Source organism: Helicoverpa armigera, chromosome 1 (genome assembly GCF_030705265.1).
Source record: "Helicoverpa armigera isolate CAAS_96S chromosome 1, ASM3070526v1, whole genome shotgun sequence".
Lineage (NCBI taxonomy): Eukaryota > Metazoa > Arthropoda > Insecta > Lepidoptera > Noctuidae > Helicoverpa > Helicoverpa armigera.
This window is the reverse complement of record NC_087120.1, coordinates 15355592-15376905: the sequence shown is the minus strand read 5'-3', so window position 1 is coordinate 15376905 and position 21314 is coordinate 15355592. Positions and strand designations below refer to the sequence as shown.

Genomic DNA, 21314 nt, shown 5'->3' with positions numbered 1-21314 from the left:
AGCGTTGCTTAACCACGAGGCACATGTCTGTGACATTACTGACTCTTACACAGGTATTACTGATTGTAATTTTCGACTCCCGTAATCTATCCCATCTATATCACGCTGCCTACTTCAAAAAGACAAAACTCCGTCATACAAACTCCTTTTATTCAAACTCAATTTGTTTTCCCTTTAACATAAATGGGGAACCATTTTTCATTCAGTTTTTCAGAATAAATGGCGCTTTCCGATCCGTCTTTTGCCTTCAATTGAAAAAACTTCGACCAGGAATCGTGGCGCCGAACTAGTTTAACAACGGACACGTTTGCGACGCGTCAGTTTGTTCGTAGGAAAGTATAAACTTATAAAGTATAAGTTTTCCTTTGTCGGATAGTAAGATTTGTTCGTGAGATAAGTATTTAATTTAAATTCTAAGTTTGAAGGCTTGGTGAGATGTGGGTGTCGTGTGTCATTTGTATGTTACGTATTAATCTAGAATGATGACTGAAAAGCTGGGCAGATAGTAAAACTGGATTCTCACTCTCTGTCCAGCCTTTTTCCCAACTACATACATATACTTATTGGGGTTGGCTCTCAGTCTTCCCAGAGAGTATCTGATTTTACTGGGATGCTTTTGGCTCTTGGTGACCATTGTTAAGTCAATAGTAACCTATTTCGGACAGACGAAGCTGTATGAAATTGATATCAGTATGTACAAATGCAGAAAGTGTCTAATCCTACTACAGAGTTACAAAGTTATTGTCGTAAAATGCCAACCGCGATATACTTAAAAAAACTAGGCATATGATAACTTTTAAATATTTATTTTTGCTGATACTAACTGTCAATTTTTCACGTTAAATATACGAGGATTTACGATGGCTGTTGTGTCCCGTTACCTGTCATACGATCAATTGAGCGCTATGAATTTACAATTTAGGCCAATCACTATATAACACGTTCGGCTTTTCAAAATCGCTTAAATATTTTTGCTCGTCCATTTAACATGGTGTTTTCATTAAAATGGCTGGAATTTAATTTGTTAAATAAATATTAATATTATTTAACCATGTCATCTATTTGCTTATGAGTGCCAGTTTGCTCATGATTAACTCAAAAATCCATCATCATTATGTACCTTCCCTTATCAAAATTTCACTTGGTGTCGGTGCTGAATATTTTCTTCTTTCTTCCTCACTTTTCTATCCCACGGTAAACTCAAAATCGTCTTCATAAATCATGTGGTTTTCACCATTTTCATTGGGGTATGAACCCGTGAAAAGCCGGCTTATGTCGCGAGTTAAAACAAAACGATCAAAATTAAGTAACATGCAAGTCATCCGAACACAGTATGGTGACCTTATTCCATAGCCATCAAAGAATTTAGGCCGAAACTACAAGTTGCTTTGACGTCACATCGCCATGGTTGGGCATATACACACATACATACGTACGCCTATACCTACTAGAGGTACACGACTGACTAAGTTGTCGGCCGATGGTTGGTTTATAATTTATTTATTTTAGTGGGAGTTCGTGTTCAAACTATTTTGTCAGTACTAGCTTCTCGCGGTTTCATGGGGAACGTTCCCGGGGAATTCCTACTTAACCCAGACATAAGCCAAAAGTCTATGTTAATTGAAGTTTCTCAATAGTGGAAGTATTTTTCAATCGGTTCTGTAGTTTCGCCGCCTTAAGGATACAAACAAGACACAAAAAATGATCTCTTTATTTTATTTGTTTAGTACAGGATGATAACGGCCGGATACGTAATAGTTGTAATATGCCTTGTATACTACTGCCACTATTATCTACAGAAGCACACAATTGGCCGACTAAAAGTTGACAGTCTACAGGTGCTCATAAGAACACGTAATAACTACACGATTACGTATGTAAGCTAGGTAGACTAACAAAATTGCCATGCCGCCGGCAATCATTCGTAATAAGTCGTAATTATATTGTATCGCTTATTAGAAATTAGATTTTGCCAGCGTCTGTGTGTATGGAATAATTACGTTGAGCAGAAATATGACTACTTTTTTATCTGCAGATATAAGATGTTTCACACAATTTTCTCTGCATTTAAAGATACATAAATAGTAATAAGTAGGTATATTATAAGCCCTCTTTGCCACGCCTGAAAAGGTCGTTAGGCTGTACTTTAGCAAAAAAAATCCGTAAAAATAGTTTTATTTATACGTCTAGTATTCGCGACAGGAATCAATATATCAGCATTAATCAATATCTTTTCTGGTGATAAGCGACAATGTGGTCGAAGAATATTTTTTACTGTAGTTCTATACTTATTTCTTCTAACCGTTTCTTTTATAAAAATAGTTTTAAAGTTTAGTGATAACATCCCTTTGACAAAGACAGCAAAAACGCGAACAAACTTCACGTCGCTCAAACTTTGTCTTTCGGTGCAGACTTTGTGCAGAAATTCAACCGTTAATAACTAAGCTTTGTGGAAACTTTCTTGTAATTCAATTAAGAAATAAAAACTTGTATTTTTAATTGGGTCAGACACAGCACGAACATACTATAGTTAGTATGTAAGGAAATATATACAGTGACGTATTTTATAGATTGATGTTAAAATGTAGGTACTTGAATAATATATTCATCCCTGCTTTCACCAACAGTTTCATCTGTGCATGGGGCATTACTTAGCACACGCAATACGCATTTATAAATTAGAGTATAAGCTTGAGCCTACAACCCTTCTATGAATTTATTATTTAATACATACTTAAAAAAATGTTTCAAACCGACCAACTACCAAACTAACCAACTCTTCATTGCAGTATAGATTTATTAGTAAGTACGTAATTATGCGAAGGTTGTGCCTAATAAAATAATTATAAATGAAAACGGCATCTAAACTAAATTCCGTCCCCAATTTCATTAAAAGAAATAACACCACTTAGTAAGAAAGCGAAATAAAAATCAGCCAACAGCAAAGTTTTACAATTATTTCTCTTTTATAATACCGCTTGCATTTTCTCATTGTGTTCCTTTCTTACAGTTTTCTTAGTACTTTCAATTGTCAGGTGTACTTTGTCTGCAATACGAGGTAGGTATAGGAATTGTGGCACTTCCAGTGGTTGGTGCTTCTAAGTGGTTCTGACTCGACGGTCGAGAGACTGAGACTTGAATTCTTAAGGGGTTATTCTTTCATTTACGTTGTTGTTGATTTTATTTTAGTGTTGTCATTGTAAGAGCTATTTTTGTGTAATATTTGACGCAAAAAGAGTTGGTAAGTTTATGTCCTTGTCTGTGTTAACGTAGCTCTTACACGGTTGAACGGATTTGGTAAACTGGTGTTATAGTGAGCGTTTTTAGCTATTTTCCCTCAATTTGAAAAATCATTTTTTCTCCCGTTTACAAAATGAAGCTATTAGATTGAAAAGTTAGACTAAAGTATCTAGTAAATGTAAGAAATCAAACACACAAATCTTAATTAATTAACCTTATTTTTATCCTTAACTGTTGCTCTTATTTCATTGAACTTAAGCACTGACATGCAACTATTTTAGAGACGAGATCGATTTGAGCTAGCATATATTTATAAATATGCTACAAATATTAGAATTTATAATTTTACTGGAAAACTATCTCTGCGAAAATTAAATTGAAATATAAACAAAATTGTGTATTAAAAGCAGCTACTGAACAAATTCTAGTACAAAATTAGTTAGAATTTAAGTGGCACATCTCTCACTAAATAAATTAGTTTTCACACTGAAATGAAAACATACAAACACGGGTGCATTTCCAGTTCTACCGGCTTATTTGCTCATGTTTCGACGGAAACTAAATCGTGTTAATAGTGTTAGAAATAAACGTTGCTTTCAAATTAAATTTTAATAATTATGAATATTACGTACATTTAACAAAAAAAAATATCACACTAATATTATAAAGGCAAAGGCGTGTAAGTGTATAGTATACGTATCTTTGTTCGTTCTGTTATGGCAATCATATAGCTTATAATAGAGGTATACATCAGAATAGTATATAGGCTTTTTTATCTCGAAAGTATTAGTTTTATAGCAAGGAAGTAGTTTCTTTAAGAAGGTGGTAAAACTTCAAACATAAGCTATAGTAAACGTATAAGGAAAACTTTAACTCAGCTCCATTAGAATAAACCATTTCAATTCAGAAACCTAAGTTATTGTTTCGTTTGTTCAGCAGTTCTAGGAAAATCGTAACAAACCCAGGATTTTCTGAAAAGGTATAACCAAGCAAGATATTCAATATTTTTCTAATGGAAAAAGGAAGCTTCAACTATGCGTATTTTACCTTTGAAACCGTATTTTTCTATTCGTATGTATGACAAACTGTATCCTGAGAATTTCCAATATTTTTGTATCGTGTATGTATTTCTTTCTTCTAGGATTTCTAGGAAAATATTATTGTTGCCTTTATAGCATATCCATGCTTAATATTACAAAGCTGATGAATTCGTTTGTACTTATTTTGGTTTGAAAACGCTATTCTCTGCAACTGTGAGTCCAATTAAAAAAACCTTGCATGGTTATATAACCGATTTCGTAAGAGCTTACAAAGGCCTATAAGAAAAAAAAGACATTTATTAGGGAAAGCTACTCTTAGTCCCATTCCATCGGATGCAGGTGAAACTCTTGGCAAAACGTAGTTAGCTATAAGCTGCTAATTGCGATTTTACTACATCTACGTGAGACAAAACTGATTTCGGGGGTCTGCGGGTCGTGATTTTCGGGTAGCTCATCATCCTTCCGTCTCCTATAAGACAACAGGCCCGTGTCAATGCATGCACTAACAAATCCTAAGCTTAATATAAGATTAGTAGCAGAGCCTTTTAGTAAAACGTGCTAAGTATAGCAAAGTCTGTGATCTATCTTAATCCTCAGATAAAAAAAACCTAAGTAGTACTGAGTAATTAAGAAAAAGTTAAAATTCAGTTCACGTTCTAATCTTGTAATACAGCGAAAGTTAAGTGCGGTCGTTTTCAATGATAGTCATACTTACACTACGTATCTGAACCAAGTTTTCCTCGACCGAAAAGACTGCCTCGTTGGTCGCAAGCGCGATTGCTATTACTGAGGTCTCGGGTTTGATTTCCGGGCCGAAATCGCTTTGTGGGTTTTATAAACTTTCACAAAGCAGCCCGTAGTCTGGAAGTTGGTAATTGATTCACCTGAGCATTGGAGAGCACGTTGATGTCGGTCCTGCGCCTGATCTCTTTTCGGTATTGTCGTCCCATCGGGTTATGAGAGTGAAGGAATAGGGAGTGCACCTGTGTCTACGCAAATACTTGTGCACAATAATATGTCCTGCACAGCTGGCTGATCTCCTTATATGAGGACAGCCGCCGTGGACGAAATCGACCTTGGACTTATATCTAAAGTTATCCTCTACCTACAAAGGTGAAGGTCGCCTTTTGTTCTGTCTAGTCAACTGTCCATTTGTTTGAGTGTTTTCTTAAGAATAGCAATTCAAGGTCAAAGGTCGAAGGTGAAATTCTTATTTCTATTTCAGTTTTGTTCGAATGTAATTGGTATAAATGGATGTTAGTGTGGATTGTTTTTTAATATTAGAGCTATAGAAGGGTTGATTCATTATTGCTTATTAATGATTGCTCTATATATGTACTACTAACTATTAGTAGTTTATATGCTGCATGATTCATTTTTCTTTCTCGTTTCTTAGCTTAAATAACTCATATTTTAAGTACATCGTTTTTACCAGATCTTCTGTTTATTTGCACTGAATAGGCTCCAAAACTACTGAACTGATTTTTTTTTTTTAAGCCACAATTTCTAGCTTAAATTTTATATAGACACGGATACTTTCATATACCTATAGAGGTATTAGTAGTAATTTGTGATGCAAACAAGTAACTGCTTATGTCACATGACATGAAAATGAACGCGTTTATATTAAAACCGCGAACCTCACATGCATTACCTAGACACACATATGAGTATGTATGTAAAACGAGCTACCCCGCTTACCCGCTGCAATCGGCTCTATAAATTGCTTCAAATCGATTTGCATGTAAATGAGGGTAGATTATCACACCCTGCAATAACTGCTAAACCGGTACAGTTAGTAATAGGGACATTGTGCTTGTAGTAAACACTTAATTATATAAAAATGCAGTTAATGTTTTGCTTTCATAAACTTTATTGTTTTTTTTTAAGTAAGTTTGCTGGATGATCCTTTGTATGGTCGGGCAAAAATGTGGATATCATCCTACTGGGAGATTTAGCTGGGTGTTCAGCCCAGGATCAACTCCCTGCCTACCTTCTTTGACAATTTGTCCTCCGAAGAAAATTACTGGGCCATGAATTTTAGGAGGCTTAATTCCATTTGTTAAACAAAAAAACGGTAACAGTCTATTTTTTTAAAACAAGTTTGAAAATAAAAACACACACGTAAGACGGAATGCAATAACATTTTCATTTCGAAATCAGGCAAAAGTTTTGATCTCTTTATTCCTCCTTGTACCTACAGTATATTCGTCTTAGAATTTAATAAAATTAAACTTAAACCAAGATTATGTTTCATCTAATACTTTAATCTTAACAAATTAGTTTAATTCCAGTGTTTCTGAAACCATATTTGCAGTAGTTGGTTAATGCACAAAAGCGTTTGCACTTCGCATATTTTATTAGAGTTAAAGTTGCATAATTTGCATAATAATAATATGTTCCTAAGAATATAATATCTAGCTCGCATCCGCTTCCAGCGAAACGAAAGAAAACAAAGATTTTGTTATAACTACGAACCGAAGAATATTTAAGTAAGTTTATAGGATAGAAAATTGAGTTCTTTTCCATGTTTACCGTTGTATTAAACTGAAAACTCTCTAATATGATTTATTTAATTTATTTAAGTGAAAGTAAAATCTATTTTTCTAGCCTAGATAGGCACTTGAGCAAGAAAAATATTTATAGGCCTAAGTCAGTTTTGTCTCTCTTTGAAAAGCGCGTGGATGCATCGTTAAATAAGATCTCAGCTGTATTTTTTATTTATTATGGATACCTCATATCTCATCACCATAATAATTTTTGGCAGAATAATTTATATTTTTACTTATCAGTTTTGCAAATCGATAATTCATGTTATTTTACCTGTTAAGTCAAGTATAAGTTAAGTACTTAATTTTTTTTTAATATTTATTGAAGACGCTTTATATGTAATACCTACTTGTATTCTTGCCTAGTCAAAATATTAGTCCACTTCTTGAAATTGAGGTCGCTAACTTCCAAAATAATCTTAAATCCCTAAGTCCTCTCTAGATAATCTCCTTTTAGACGCCAGATGGACCTTTTGAGACCTCTAACGTTATAACACATATTTTATTAAAAGATTGGTATTGGAATCGATTTTAGCTAGAAATAATTTTGTACTTTTTCTGATTCTGTGATATAAGAAAAAATATTCCTGATAGATAATGTAATGACGGATGGCTGAAGTCAGTAGTATTAACTATATATCATTTGTTAAGCATGTATCTTAACATTACTCGATTCGATTGAGATAAATATTTAAATAAAATGGTTAAAAAAAATTATACATCTTGAAGACCGCTATAGTTTTTTCAGTATAAGGCCAAAACAGCTGGGAAAGTTTTCAAATAAAAGGATTAAGGGGCTTAGTGCTCAACGAATATGATTGACCTTGACTTGCCGAGGTCAAGGACGAAAGAGTCATTCGTGCCTCGGAAAGCTCGTAAACTAAAATCCAGGTTTTCATATAAACTTATATGATACAGTTGAGGGTATCAAAATTAAGGCTGATAGAACTTTAGGGTAGACAAGGAATATTTTACTAGATATAGTTATCTATCTATACTATGATATAAGTATAAATATTATAAAGCGGAAGCGTGTGTTTGTTTCAACACGCTAATCTACAGGAACTAATGTACCGATTTGAAAAATTGTCTACGTTACTGTCTACGTTAGATAGCCCATTTATCGAAAAAGGCTTCGACTACTTTTTTAACATTGGTACAAGTAGTAGTTTTTACGGAAAGTGAGCAAACCCACTAGCAGAAGATAGTTCTCCATTTAGCAAAAATATATCCTAAATTCCTTTAATTAATGAGAAAATAAAAAAACAGTCATTTTATCCCGTAATTTGGAGCAAATGCAAACGAGAAGAACTAGAGCTTTCGGAAACTTCCTCATTGAACGACTGAACAACTGAGTTTAACTTACTTCTCAGTGTTTTTGTTAGTTTAATACAGTTTTTATTGGAAACCTCAAAGTTAAATGAATGTACTAAAATTCCTTGGTTTGCTCTGCGGAATTAAATTTTACTATTCTGTAAATAGGATGTATAAAATTAAATACGTGTTTGTATTTCTATTAAATCGGCGAAAACAGCATCTTTTACCTAATCAAATTGGACCCAAAATCAAAGCTTTTTGAACATAAACTGTTTAATATTTTAACAAGATAAAATATTACGTGATTTGATTTTGTAATAGAAATGAAACATAGTTTTAATTTTCCCTTTTTTTGGTATTTTTGTAAATATAATTTGTAACATAGGAATTCAAATATCACTGTAATTTAATATTATTTATCTGAACTGTAAATAAAAATAAGCTACAGCAATTATAGATTTTTATTAGGATTTTTAATTAATTTTAATGAATAATGTTTACCGAAAAATGTACAATAGGTTATACATTGTCTTTTATACATCCATCACCTAGAACCAACACCCAACTAAATATTGTCCCAACCACGATCCGAACTCACGCCACTTAGAAGCACAGCCAATCACGCGACCCATTGAACTGTCCTGTGACGTCATCTCTCCCGTCGGAGCGAACAAACGTCAATGCATACATAGTCGCTAGAAGAGGCAATTTTGGTACATGACAATAGCGCTTGGTACTGACAAGAAAACAAAGGAAAGTCGAGAAACTATGGCACTATTTTAGTGTATTGATTGTACTGTGATATAGTTTGTGGCCGCTTTCAATATTCTATCTATCTAAGGTTTGTAATGATAGGAATTTAAAGTAAGTATACGTTACTTATATGGGGCTGTCAAAATCTGTCCGAATGACCGTTAGTGTATGACCATCGAGATATTCATGTAGGTTCACGTTTAGATAACGAATAAGACACAAGTTGGCATTGTGATACCCAATACTCAATACTTTATACCCTGTGGTACAAGAAGAAAACAGTATAAATAAATAACCTTTGCTTAGATAGTAGTCCGAAAAGTTGACCTATCAATCAAAAATTATCAAATTTTCCTATTTGATAATATTTTTAAGCGGGCATACCTTACAGGTTTCAAATTCTTTAAATACACATTTCATAAAGGACCATTTTTTCTTTCATCTTACTAACAACGTGTACTTTTAAACGAAAAAATCTACACATTATTTATTCAAGATTCGCCGTTAAAAACTACATTGAAACCCAACGTTGTGCATATAAACATCTCTTTACATAACTTTCGAAGTGGAGTTTTTAAACTCTTTCAAACTCTTGCATATAGTGGCTGCCATTTCCAACTTTTCTTGACAGTTTCTTGTACGTCATTTATTTAATATTTGTACTACGAATGATGTTTTACGGTATATTTAGTGAAGTTATGGTAGAAAGACAAATTGAAGTTTTATTAGTGGTAAATGGTCGACTGTTTAGTAAATGGTGGGAGAAGCCGTGTGTCTTCTACACATTTTCAAACTGTCATTCCAAAACTGAACTATTGCCTACCGGATAAAAGATTTGTCAATGTTCAGCTAATCCATAAAGTAACTTACCGTGCCATAATATTGGCTAAAATTGCCATGGAAAGCCAGGAATGCAGCAACCGATTTTCTCTAATTTTCCATTGTAAAAAGCGCCGCAGGTTACATCATCTATTCAATAGCGGATTTCACATATAAAATACATGGTACATTTTTGCTGGTACAAGAACTTCTTCAAAATAAAATTAATATCTTTTGAAATTAAGTTTTAAGCCAAAGCTAACGGAAATTAAATATCAAAACCAGTTCTTAAAACCTGCAAAAAAGTTAAAAATAATAAAAACGGACGACAGACGCCTGTCTCGTCTTAGACGTAAAACCGGAGAGATAAGCTAGTACCCATATCTGCTATAATACTTGACCGTCCCTCGCACTGAGTGCACTTACCCGAGTGACATCATATTATAGAAGATTAAGATTAAGGGTTGGACCACAGCTGGCAGCACGGAATCGCATTTGTTAAGCCTATACTACCACGTGACGCAGTAGGTATGCTGACGTTACGAACGCACGCGGCAGCGTACTGCGAACTGGTGAAACTGATACTGTGAACTGGTGAAAGGATGGGTTATAGTTATCGGCACGAATCTTGAGCTTTGACCTTCACCTGCGCAGAAGTAATTTATTGGGTCCCTTTTGTGGTATGAAGTGAGGCGCAGGGGCGGGCTAAAGCGGTGATTGGCCCGCAGTGCCTCGCGTCATAGCCGTCACTCGGGATTGGTTCTTTGCTAATAATTGACTTCTGCGCAGATGTAGGTCAGAGCTCAAGATTCGTGCCGATAACTATAGCATGCTATCGCGCGCTTCAGCGTTCCGGAGTCTCCCTGCCGACCATTGCATTTAGTCCGTGATGCCGATCGCCTCGCCTCGAGGATTCTGCCGCGTGCTATCGCATTATGCTTTCTGTCTCGTTCTAGCAAACGGCAGTTCTAAGCGACAGAAAGAGAAAGGGTGACGAAAAAAGGCGATTCCGTGCTGCCAGATGTGGTTCAACCCTAAGATTATAAGGCCTTCCATGTAGGTCATATAAAGGGTGTTATATTTCACCCTTGATCTTAGTTTATCTGACATTGACTTTCTAAGCCATTCGTGGAATAACAATGGGATGGAAAACAAAAGAAGAATGGGAATCTTACGACCTAGTTTTCAAGGTTAATGGAAAAAAATCCTTCTATCTATAATGTTTCATGTGTAATGAATGCTTAGTGAAAACAATTGTTCTAATTATTTAAAGATTAAAAAAAAAATTGTTTTGTTTTCAGCTTTAGTTTTTGTAATGTTTGACTGAAAATGAATAGGTGCCATTTATAGACTTTTGCGTTTAATGTATAAACCTGTTAGGGAGCAATATATTTTTGTCTTTTTCAATCAATTAAAGCTAAAAAGACGGTCACTTTCAGACGAAAACTCTCTTATTTCAAGTCTAGCCCTGTTCAATGACAGCCTCACTTACATAATCGAGTAAGTAACAGATCAGAACTCGATGCTCGCTACTACTCGATATGCAGCTTCGTAACGTCATTTCGTCATGACGTCACTTAAGTCGGGTAACTCGAATGATGGCACGTCTGTTGCGTCACTAAGAGTGTAAGGCGTGGTGGGGAGAAAATGAAAAATACAATTGATGTAGAAATTAACAATAGTTAGGTACATAGAAAATAATAACAGAATTGGTTTAATATGTACCTTTCGGGAAGAAAACACATATATTGAAAGTTGATTTAATTTATATAAATCATAATATGTTTGTTACTCTTTCAACGATAAACTACTGAAGATAGCTTAATGAAACTTTGCAGTAGCAATTTAGAACACATAGGCTACTAAGTTATATAATCGGCTAATATGTATCATAATTATTGATTAAAAAATAAAATCTAGTAAGAAAAATTACTTAAAAAGGTACTAGGTACGTAGGTTAAACGACAGTTCCACTGCTATTAAGATCCAAGATTACCAACCCACTATTTTCTTTGGAATTGAAAATTCACAGTAGTAAATTTTTAGCTGTCTGAATTTAAAACTATCATTTATGCTGTTGTCGAAAACGAGACTAAATGGTTTCTGTTTTATTATTCATACATCTAAAATTCATATAATTTTAACTATACCACGACACTTCCACACCCTCATAATTTCCTTCAGCGTTGATAAATACTAAAGCATATTAAATAGCTCCGACCTTTTAGGTAGGGTCGTGTGTCCAACACATGGAGAACAAAATTAATAGCGGAGGTGCCATACCGGGAAATCGCCTTACACGATACCGCGCCAAAATGCTGGTAAGCTGGGGACAAGGACCGTTTCTGTCTTCGCCCTAAAACGCCTTCTTTGGACCCGACCATTTTTTGTATTACCAAAAATCATTCACAGATGTCTTAAAATAATTCAAACGCCTCGCTAGTTCACTCGTAACTGATCGCTTTGGTCATACGGATTTGAGCTAGAAGAAGGCGCCTGACCTATCATATATGTGGCATATGGCATTATGGCATCTCCGCTCATCTTGCCTTATTCTGTGGTCCAACCCCCCCCCCTATCACCGCCCCTCAAACACCCAGCTAACGTTATAAAGACCATCTGTGTCCAGTTCGGCTTATTTGCAAAATAAAAAGTAATTTTCTGATTCGAACACGCTTTTTGAACAGTTCACGGCTTAAAGGGTACCATATTTGAACAATTAATGATTAAAAAAGCGGTTTGGAGACCCATGTCAGGGACCTTTCATATACATCCAGATATATAATATACCTACATATAGAACAGTTCCAATTTTCAAACTCACTTTTATCCAATTAAAAAGTCACTTTCGCATGTCTAATCTTTTATGTCTCTACCAGACCACGGTCCTGAAAAAACCCGAATTTTTGGGAGATTCTCTTTTGCGACAACTTTTATGAAATGGTGACACATAACCAATATTGATCGCTATATATTATAATAATAGTATAACTATTTCAAACTAGCCGTTTTCCCGCGGTTTCACCCGCGTCCCGTGGGAGCTTCTGCCCGCACCGGAATAAAATATAGCCTATGTTACACGCAGATAATATAGCTTTCTAATGGTGAAAGAATATTTAAAATCGGTCCAGTAGTTTACGAGTTCATCCATTACAACCAAACAAACAAAGTTTTCCTCTTTATAATATTAGTATAGATTGTAGATCATTATTTCAAATATCATTACACACAACAATGATTAACCACCCTATTCCTGTGTCCAAATCACAAACAAAATAATGACAGCGTTTCTAGTTTAGTCGGTTAAACACAAACCCTGGTCCAGTTATGTCCGTAACAACATTTCGCATTGTATGCGGTTACCAAAACCACGACAAACCAGTCCGTGGTTACCAACCACAGAATTGACGAATGACAAATGATGGTAATTTTTTTATGTAGTAATTGCTGTGCGTAAAATGGTGTTTAAATTCAGAGTTTTTTTCATCATTATCGGCCTTTTTAGTGTATTATCCACAGAATTCGTTCAGAGACGGAATGAGCGTTAATCGTCACGCTTGATTAGATTGGCGATATCAGACTTTTCAATCCAGGTTTTGTCAAGATGTTTTGAGAGGCTGGTGTTTAACTACTAGGCCACCGAGAATAATAAAGGAAAAACATTTTAAATACCAGAACTTGCTGTTAATTTACTATGGGGAACAAAACAAATCCCTCATCTGTGGTATGGGATAGTAGTATGCAAAAGGCAAAAAGCTGACTGCATTGCTACATTCTTCCAAAGTTTCGTTGTTGGCCAAAATAAAGGTCAGCCTGTCTTTTCTTACAGATATAATTTTAGCAGATATTTTTTTATGTGGTATGTGTTAATTTCTCAATATTTGAAGTATTTTAACACAATATTTTAAGCTATTATTTAATACTATTTAATAGACACAATTTCTCCATTTTCATATTAAATGTATTACTTTAATGACACAAACGACCTGCAAACATCACGTTAACATAATGTTCCGTGAAAGAGGGAGCGCCAAGGTTTAGAAAAGGGCACTTCCATAGAATAGATAACTGGTTTACTAACTGTAATTTACGATATAATGTTATGAAGAGATAGTGTCAGTTCTAAATGTTATTAAAAGTGCAATTTACTTTAATAGATAATAATTGTAGCACTGTTATACATAATTTTTATGTTTGTGTTTCTATATTGCATAAAACAATCTTCAATAACAATTATGAAATTCTAAGTAAGAAAAACCAAGTGAATAATAGTAAATAACAAATGCAGACGGTCAATAATAAACACCAGTAAAATCAGTACTTATTTTCCAATTCTGTTTTTTGAGTATTATTTGAGTGATTCAAATAATGCTCAAAAATCAGTTGGCAATCGTTCTTTAACCGCAACTTTAGGCCTAGACTCCACCGAGCCGCAGCATGGCAGAAAGAATTTATTCGCTCAGTTATACTAACAAGTAAGCGAAGACGAGATGTTAGCATAAGGAAATTATATTCGTTATATGCTGGGCGACAGCGATGAGGAACAATTTTTCGACGCCATTTATATATTTTAAGTATTGTATTTTTTATGTACCTAAATACAGTTATTTTTATTGGATGGACCTATGTAAATAATTCGCTGTATAAAAAATTCTTCGTTACGCTTTAGTGTAGTCTGGGTCTAATATCGTTGGGTATGATTGTGAATGCAATCACGGACGGGAGCATATTTCTCATTCAGAAATATTCACGGCATGTAGACAATTAAATATTTTATTCAGAAGCCGTATGTATTATGGGTGAACCATATTGGTACGTGATGTAAGGGTAGGTAGTAACTATGGAAGAAAACGTTGTTTAATGAATATCAATTATAACCAAATATTATTATTGAATAGGTTGAAAAAGATTGGATTGGAATAGTTTCCTTCAAAACCACTCGGTTGAGTAAATAATCAGTTTACAAAAATAAATACGAGTAAGTACAGAAAAAAATATTATTTTCTTAGCGTGAATTAACCCACCACTGGGCAAAGGCCTTCCCATTTTGTCTACATTATTCTCGATCTTCTTAAAAATAGTCACAAATTAAATAAATGATGCAATTAAATCAACGTACTTCACCAGATAACCGTTTTCATTGAAAATCAAACTCCTCAGCTTTACCTTTAACAGCTAAAACCTAATTGCCTTATATCCTCGATTTTCTTGCACCTAAGAATCACTAAACCAGTCTTAAAACGTCTTTACAGCTACCAACTACAAAAGAGATTCATCCGTAACATGCGTTCAGCTTATCGGATTATCGATATAAAATCGACTACTAGCATCGAGAACTCGATATAAAATCGAGCAAGTACTGGCATCGAGTAGTCGAGTGACTTCAAGCGTCCCTTTCAATCGGTTTACAAAGGCTCGAACAATTTGAACAGAAATACCTACATGTGTTATATCGCGGTGAGAGCTCGTTTACGTTAAAATGTGACAAAATACTGTGACTTTTTATAATTTAAATGATGAATGATAAGTTAAACGTGCAGTTAAGTTTGTAAAAGTTGGCGGTTAAGAAAAGTATTTTTCTTTTTTGGGACATAGTTCGTTAACACTCCCAAATCTTCTAACATTCATTGTTTTGTCATCATCCACTAGCTTCGAACAAAAGAAAGTCAATGCATCCTTTAGAAATAATTACCAGTTTAAAAGCCTTATTAATAATCTAATATAAATAACCAACTGTTGAACAGTAGCTCTGTTTTTAAGCTCGCCACTTGACTTTCCGACACAAAAAAAAACGATTTTGGTTGTTATTGTTTGAACGTGTATCACCCCTTAGGGAAAATAGCTAGAGTTACAAAACATGCTATAATGAAAACGCCGTAATATAACTAATAAGTCAAATACCTAACCTGCTTGTGCTTAACTTTAGGGCGTTACCTCCAAACAGTCGATAAAATTGGCAGTTTGACATTGAACTTACCTTCAGCATTAAAAGTTGTATCGCTATTTACGATTTCTTCATAAATATACAATGCTGTACTTAAGTTAGTTACTTTTTTAACGACGTCAAAAAACATCAAATGACCCCTCCCGCTGTGGGTTAGCAGCGGTGAGGGAGTGTCAGACTCTTACTGACTAAGAACCGTCGTGTTCCGTCGTAGGTCCTTTGTAACTCTATCGACCAATCCTGCAGCCCCGGCAAACTTAAATTAGGTACTTGGCTGTACTTAAGTATTTGAAAAATGATGTACTTAGACTTGTCATTGTCAGTTCAATCAATTATTAACTTTGACCATTAACTGAGAAGATGATGATGAAGAGTAAAGAGTACTTACCCTTGAACGGCAGTCAATATAATGTCATTTGTAATATTTAGTTTTTCAATAATCTCACTGAGTACATAACTAGTTTACTTTTTAGGGTTCCGTAACCAAAGCGTAAAAACGGGACCCTATTGTTTTCGCTCCTCTGTCCGTCCGTCCGTCTGTAACCTGGCTGTATCTTATGAACCGTGATAGTTAGAGAGCTGAAATTGTCACAGATGGTGTATTTTTGTTGCCACTATAACAAAAATTACTAAAAACTCGAATAAAATAAATATTTTGGGGGCACACATACAGCATTTTTTTTTCTCATTTTATAAATAATGGTACGGAACCCTTCGTGTACGATTCCGACTCGCACTTTGCCGGTTTTTTTTTATTCTTATTCGTATCTTCACGATTTCTAGTATTGTGATTGGTTATTATTATTTTGTTCAACGAATCGGATCAGTGAGTTTTCATCAAGAATAATCTAGTGGAATTGGTATTACTAAATCGACCAGATATTATTAAGCCGATATTGTTTTCATAGTTTAGTTTGAAAACCAAAACAATAGTTTGTTTGTTTGAAGTTTAACGAAAACATAATATTCCTTGTAATATGAAAAACGTACATAATGTGTAATTTCGCATACATTAGCATTAATCTGCTTGTATAAGAGCTCGTGGTTAAGTATAAACCACACGGCTCGATCGATCATAAGGTTAAACAGTGCTTGACATGAGTATCTCATCTCGTTCGATCAAGTTCCCTAGTCTTTCAAAGATCACGTTAAATTAGTGGGCCCGTTCGTGTGATGTTAGGGGTAGTAAGAAATAAGAAAGTTTGACAACCAGTCTTAACAAGGAGTATCGGATTGATTGGGTAACGGAGTTGAGGAGGTCAGATAGGCAGTCGTACTGGTACTTTGCTGCATCCGGTTACACTGGAAGCCGTCGCCAACATAGTTTGGAAAAGGCTCGGGAGATGATGATGTCTGCTCACATTTAAAGCATAATATAAAAATAAAATGTTAATGTATTGCTGTTAATCACCAATTTTTGAAGGTAGGGATTTAGAATACCGTAAATGTATTTACCTTCCTTTTTGTGTACGAAAAGACCAAGCCGATAAAACACAAACCTAGCCTTCTTTTTACTTCCCTCTTAAAGAGTTCGACAGGTACATAGAGGTATAGATTGACGAATGGCTCCGAATCCCATACAGTCCCCTTGACAGTCAAAACTAACCACCACTTTTCTTCCCCAGGCAAACCCCCAGACATTATGGCCTTCGGGATCACGCTCCTCATGATGATGGTCCTAGTAGCCGGAGTACGGAAATCCCTGTTCTTCAACAACCTGCTGAACGCCATCAACCTTACCATCTGGGTGTTCATCATGACGGCTGGGCTGTTCTACATAGACGTCTCTAATTGGACTGAGCATAACGGATTCTTGCCATACGGATGGAGTGGAGTGAGTATTTTTTTCATGTTGAACTAACTTTTTCTAGTAGTACCATGGGAATGCTCCTGGAATGAGAGTAGACCACATAGACCATTCTTTTGTTGTTAAACTAGCTTGTTTTAGCGACCCCATGGGAATTTCATATGCTCCTGGATAGAGTATACCATATAGACAACAATCTTCCTCGATACGTGGGCTATTTAAGACTAGATGTTTTTTTTAATCAGTCCCTGATGTGCGGGACACCTTCTGACATCGTTCAAGCAAATCAATTAGAAAACATTTAGCTAATATAAAATTACACACAATAATAACAAACCTTTAAATATATTGTTATTTATACTAACTGTGGTGAATGGGAGTAGAAATCAAGGGACAAGATTTGCTGGTTAATCCGGAGTCGTGGTCTGATATTGCTGACACACGATATACAAAATGTATGATATGTACATATAAACGTCTCCCAAAGCCATTAAATTCTAAAAGACACATTGCAAACACTGCAAACTGTTAACCGGCCGATAGCTGGGTCGGGCTCATAAAACATAAATATCGAGATGATCGCAGTGCAAGATTTGATCGGATTCACGATTACCTTAAAAATAAACTAACTACCACCTATCAGCCGCTAATTTAGACGAACAAGAATTGAATACTGGCAACTCACCACCACATATTAAAATAAAAACTCTAACTACATTTAACAATATTACTACAAACTTAATAAAGAAATTGTCACACCGGTTGTGGTTTTAACAAACAATAACTCAGGTACTAAGTTAGGCAATACCTCTCTAACATGGAGAGCAAAATGACTAGCGGAGGTGCCATAACGGAAAATCTCCTAAGAATGTAGCGCGCCAAAATGCGGGGGGCGAGGAACGTTACTATCTTCGCCCTTACGCTTTCTTTGGACCCGACCGTTTTTTTGTAATACCAAGAAATCTTTGACAGATGTCTCAAAGAACTCAAACGCCTCGTCAAGTCATCGTTTTAATCATGCCCACCGTACGAATTTGACCTAGACGTAGGTGCGTGACCTAGCTGATATGGTATCTCCGCACATATTTCTTTACTCTGTGCTCTAGACTAATAACCGCCCCGTGATCCTGGTTCTAAACTTGCAGGAGACTTTAGTTGTGTCAAAGGCATATTCTGCTATGAACTTAGAACTCGCATACCTTGTGGGGTTTCATTTTAACTTGTAGGAGATTTTAAAGTGAAATTCTATGTGGAAAATAGTCTTGTAATAATATATTTCGCATTTACTAAGGTATTCTGGTTATTATCAATTTAGAAACTATTCCGTGCACCCGGATAAAGGTAACCTGTAGCTTTCCTCGATAAATGAAATCTAAGAAAGATTATTTTTAATCGGTTTAGTTGCTCTTGAGATTAGCTCCTTCAAGAAAACAAACAAGATTTTCAGCTTAAAATATGAGTTCTAATAATATTTTTAGACTGTCTATTCATTGCTAATCTATTTTCATTTTATTTAGCATCCCAAAATAGATACTCCAACATTAATACAACAGTAAAAGCCACTAAATAGAAATGCAAAAGCTATCCAATTCCAGCCAGAACTAAAGTAACAATTGTCAAAGTGCAATGCAGGTCACCTCGATTTGTTTCCGAACTGGATCAAATGTTCATTTATTCCCTATCTTTGGTTTCCATTCTAAAAAGACAATGGACCCAAAGTTCGCTGGAGCTAGTTTTTATCGCAAACTAGACTGAAATTGTCCCAACTGTCGATAGATCAATTTTAGATTCAACTTTGATGGTTTATCTGGGGCCGCAAACTTTTAGTCGGTTAATAGTTTGATTCATCATCCTCCGAGCCTTTTTCCCAATTATGTTGGGGTCGGCTTCCAGTCTAAGCTGAGTACCAGTGTTATACAAGGAGCGACTGCCTATCTGACCCCCTCAACCCAGTTACCCGGGCAACCCGATACCCCTTGGTTAGACTGGTGTCTGACTTACTGGCTTCTGACTACCCGTAACGACAGCCAAGGATGTTCTATGACAGCCGGCTAATAGTGGTTTATCTAGAGTTTGCAAACATTTAGTCAGCTGATAGTTTGATTGGGCTCATTAAAATCAATTAAAAGATTTTTATCATAAAGCTAGACTGAAATTGTACCAACTGTCCATCGCTAGATCAATTTTAGATACAACTTTGATGGTTTATCTAGAGTCTGCAAACTTTGAGTCAGACAATAGTTTGATTGGACTCATTTAAATTAATTTAAAGATTTTTTGTCATAATCTAGACTGAAATTGTTAAAACTGTCCATTGCTAGATCAGTTTTAAATTCAACTTTGATGGTTTATCTAGGGTCTGCAAACTTTTAGTCGGCTGATAGTTTGATTGGGGTCATTTAAACCAATTTAAAGATTTTTTATCATAATCTAGACTGAAATCTTTTAGTGGCTGATAGTTTGATAGACTCAATCTAAATCAGTTCAAAGATGAATCATCGAGTATCTGACTGGTATCAGATGGAATAAAAAGTTTAATTAACACGACTTCTTTTGAAATTAACTATCAGCGAACTCAATAGTTGACCCAATGGTCAACTATCGACTGATTGGGCTTAATTTTTCAGGGGATCTTGATTATTATTTCATATGTTCAATAGATAGAAATAGAAATTAAATTTAAATATACATGTTTCTGAGTATTTTATTGGTAAAAAGTTATTTCTCGTTGTTTTTTTTTTTTGTATTTTGAAGGAACTAATTCTTACCATAAAAGCCTTTGTATTACGCAGCGAAAAAAATAGGCTCCAGACTTATTAGGATTTAAGAGAACTTTTAGGTACTTAATAAAAATATTCTACCTCCATTTTTCAACAAAATAAAAACAAAACATTTAAGTTCCCTTGTCTAGACTAAAAACCTTAATCCCCGACTATCGAGCAAAAATATTACAAGACTTCTACTAGAAAATAATAAACGAAAAAGTACTAAGTAATCCTATTAAGTGTAGTAGCAATTTCACTAGATAATTATAAACTGAACGAACTAAAATAAGAAAAACAGCCTGTTATTTTTATAAACAATGAAGTATTAAAAATAACTATAATCTATTATAGTCTACCTTTATAATCTTCAAAACATTTTAGAAGAGGGTTCTGAAGAAAAATGGTGAATAAGTATACCTACATTTTGTGCTGCGATTGAGTCAATAATGATACTTCCCATACATTCTTATTTCGTTGTTCATTTTTATCGGATTGTTGCTTCTATTTACCTTTGTGTTTGTCTGTTACACTATCTCATTGAAAGAAACATCATAATATGTTCAGAGTAAACTTCTTCATGCGTTTTCTGTACCTAAAGGCTACACTATAATCTTCCTTGTATTGTAACTTATCATACGTATTTTTTATATTGGTCCCTCTTTCTATTCATTACAATTTACAGGTTTACACTAGCGAATTTTCCGCTGCGTTTGTACGGACAAAACAATTTCACCTTTGTAGAACAGCGCGACAGATTTTTTGCCGTACGAAAACTATCGCGAGTATTTGTTCGGATTTTCTACAAATTCCGCGACGAGAAATATCCGCTATAGTGACGATGTTAAATGGGCTGCTAGCTAGATGTAGGTATATTAATTAAGCCATTTTCCTACAAAATTCTACCTAAGTTTACGTACAAAATTAGTTATAATAAATAATGTTATTTAATAGCGAAAAAAACTAAGTTACATTCCTAGTCGTTACCGCTAATAAAACTTGTTTCTTAGTAAGAAACTCGTTTGATGTATCATCTCACTTTGTAGGAAATAATATAAAAATTCTACATTTATATGAAAAAGT

At 34.8% G+C, this 21314-nt stretch overlaps 1 protein-coding gene across 1 annotated transcript in view; it reads left to right on the top strand.

The window, feature by feature from the left end:
• Window positions 1-21314, top strand: part of LOC110373863 (solute carrier family 7 member 14) — a 146495-nt gene that overhangs the window by 60332 nt on the left and 64849 nt on the right. Inside the window, exon 8 of the mRNA XM_064036975.1 lies at window positions 17288-17496. Within this exon, the coding sequence (XP_063893045.1) occupies window positions 17288-17496 (209 nt within the window). The remainder of the gene's footprint in view (window positions 1-17287; window positions 17497-21314) is intronic.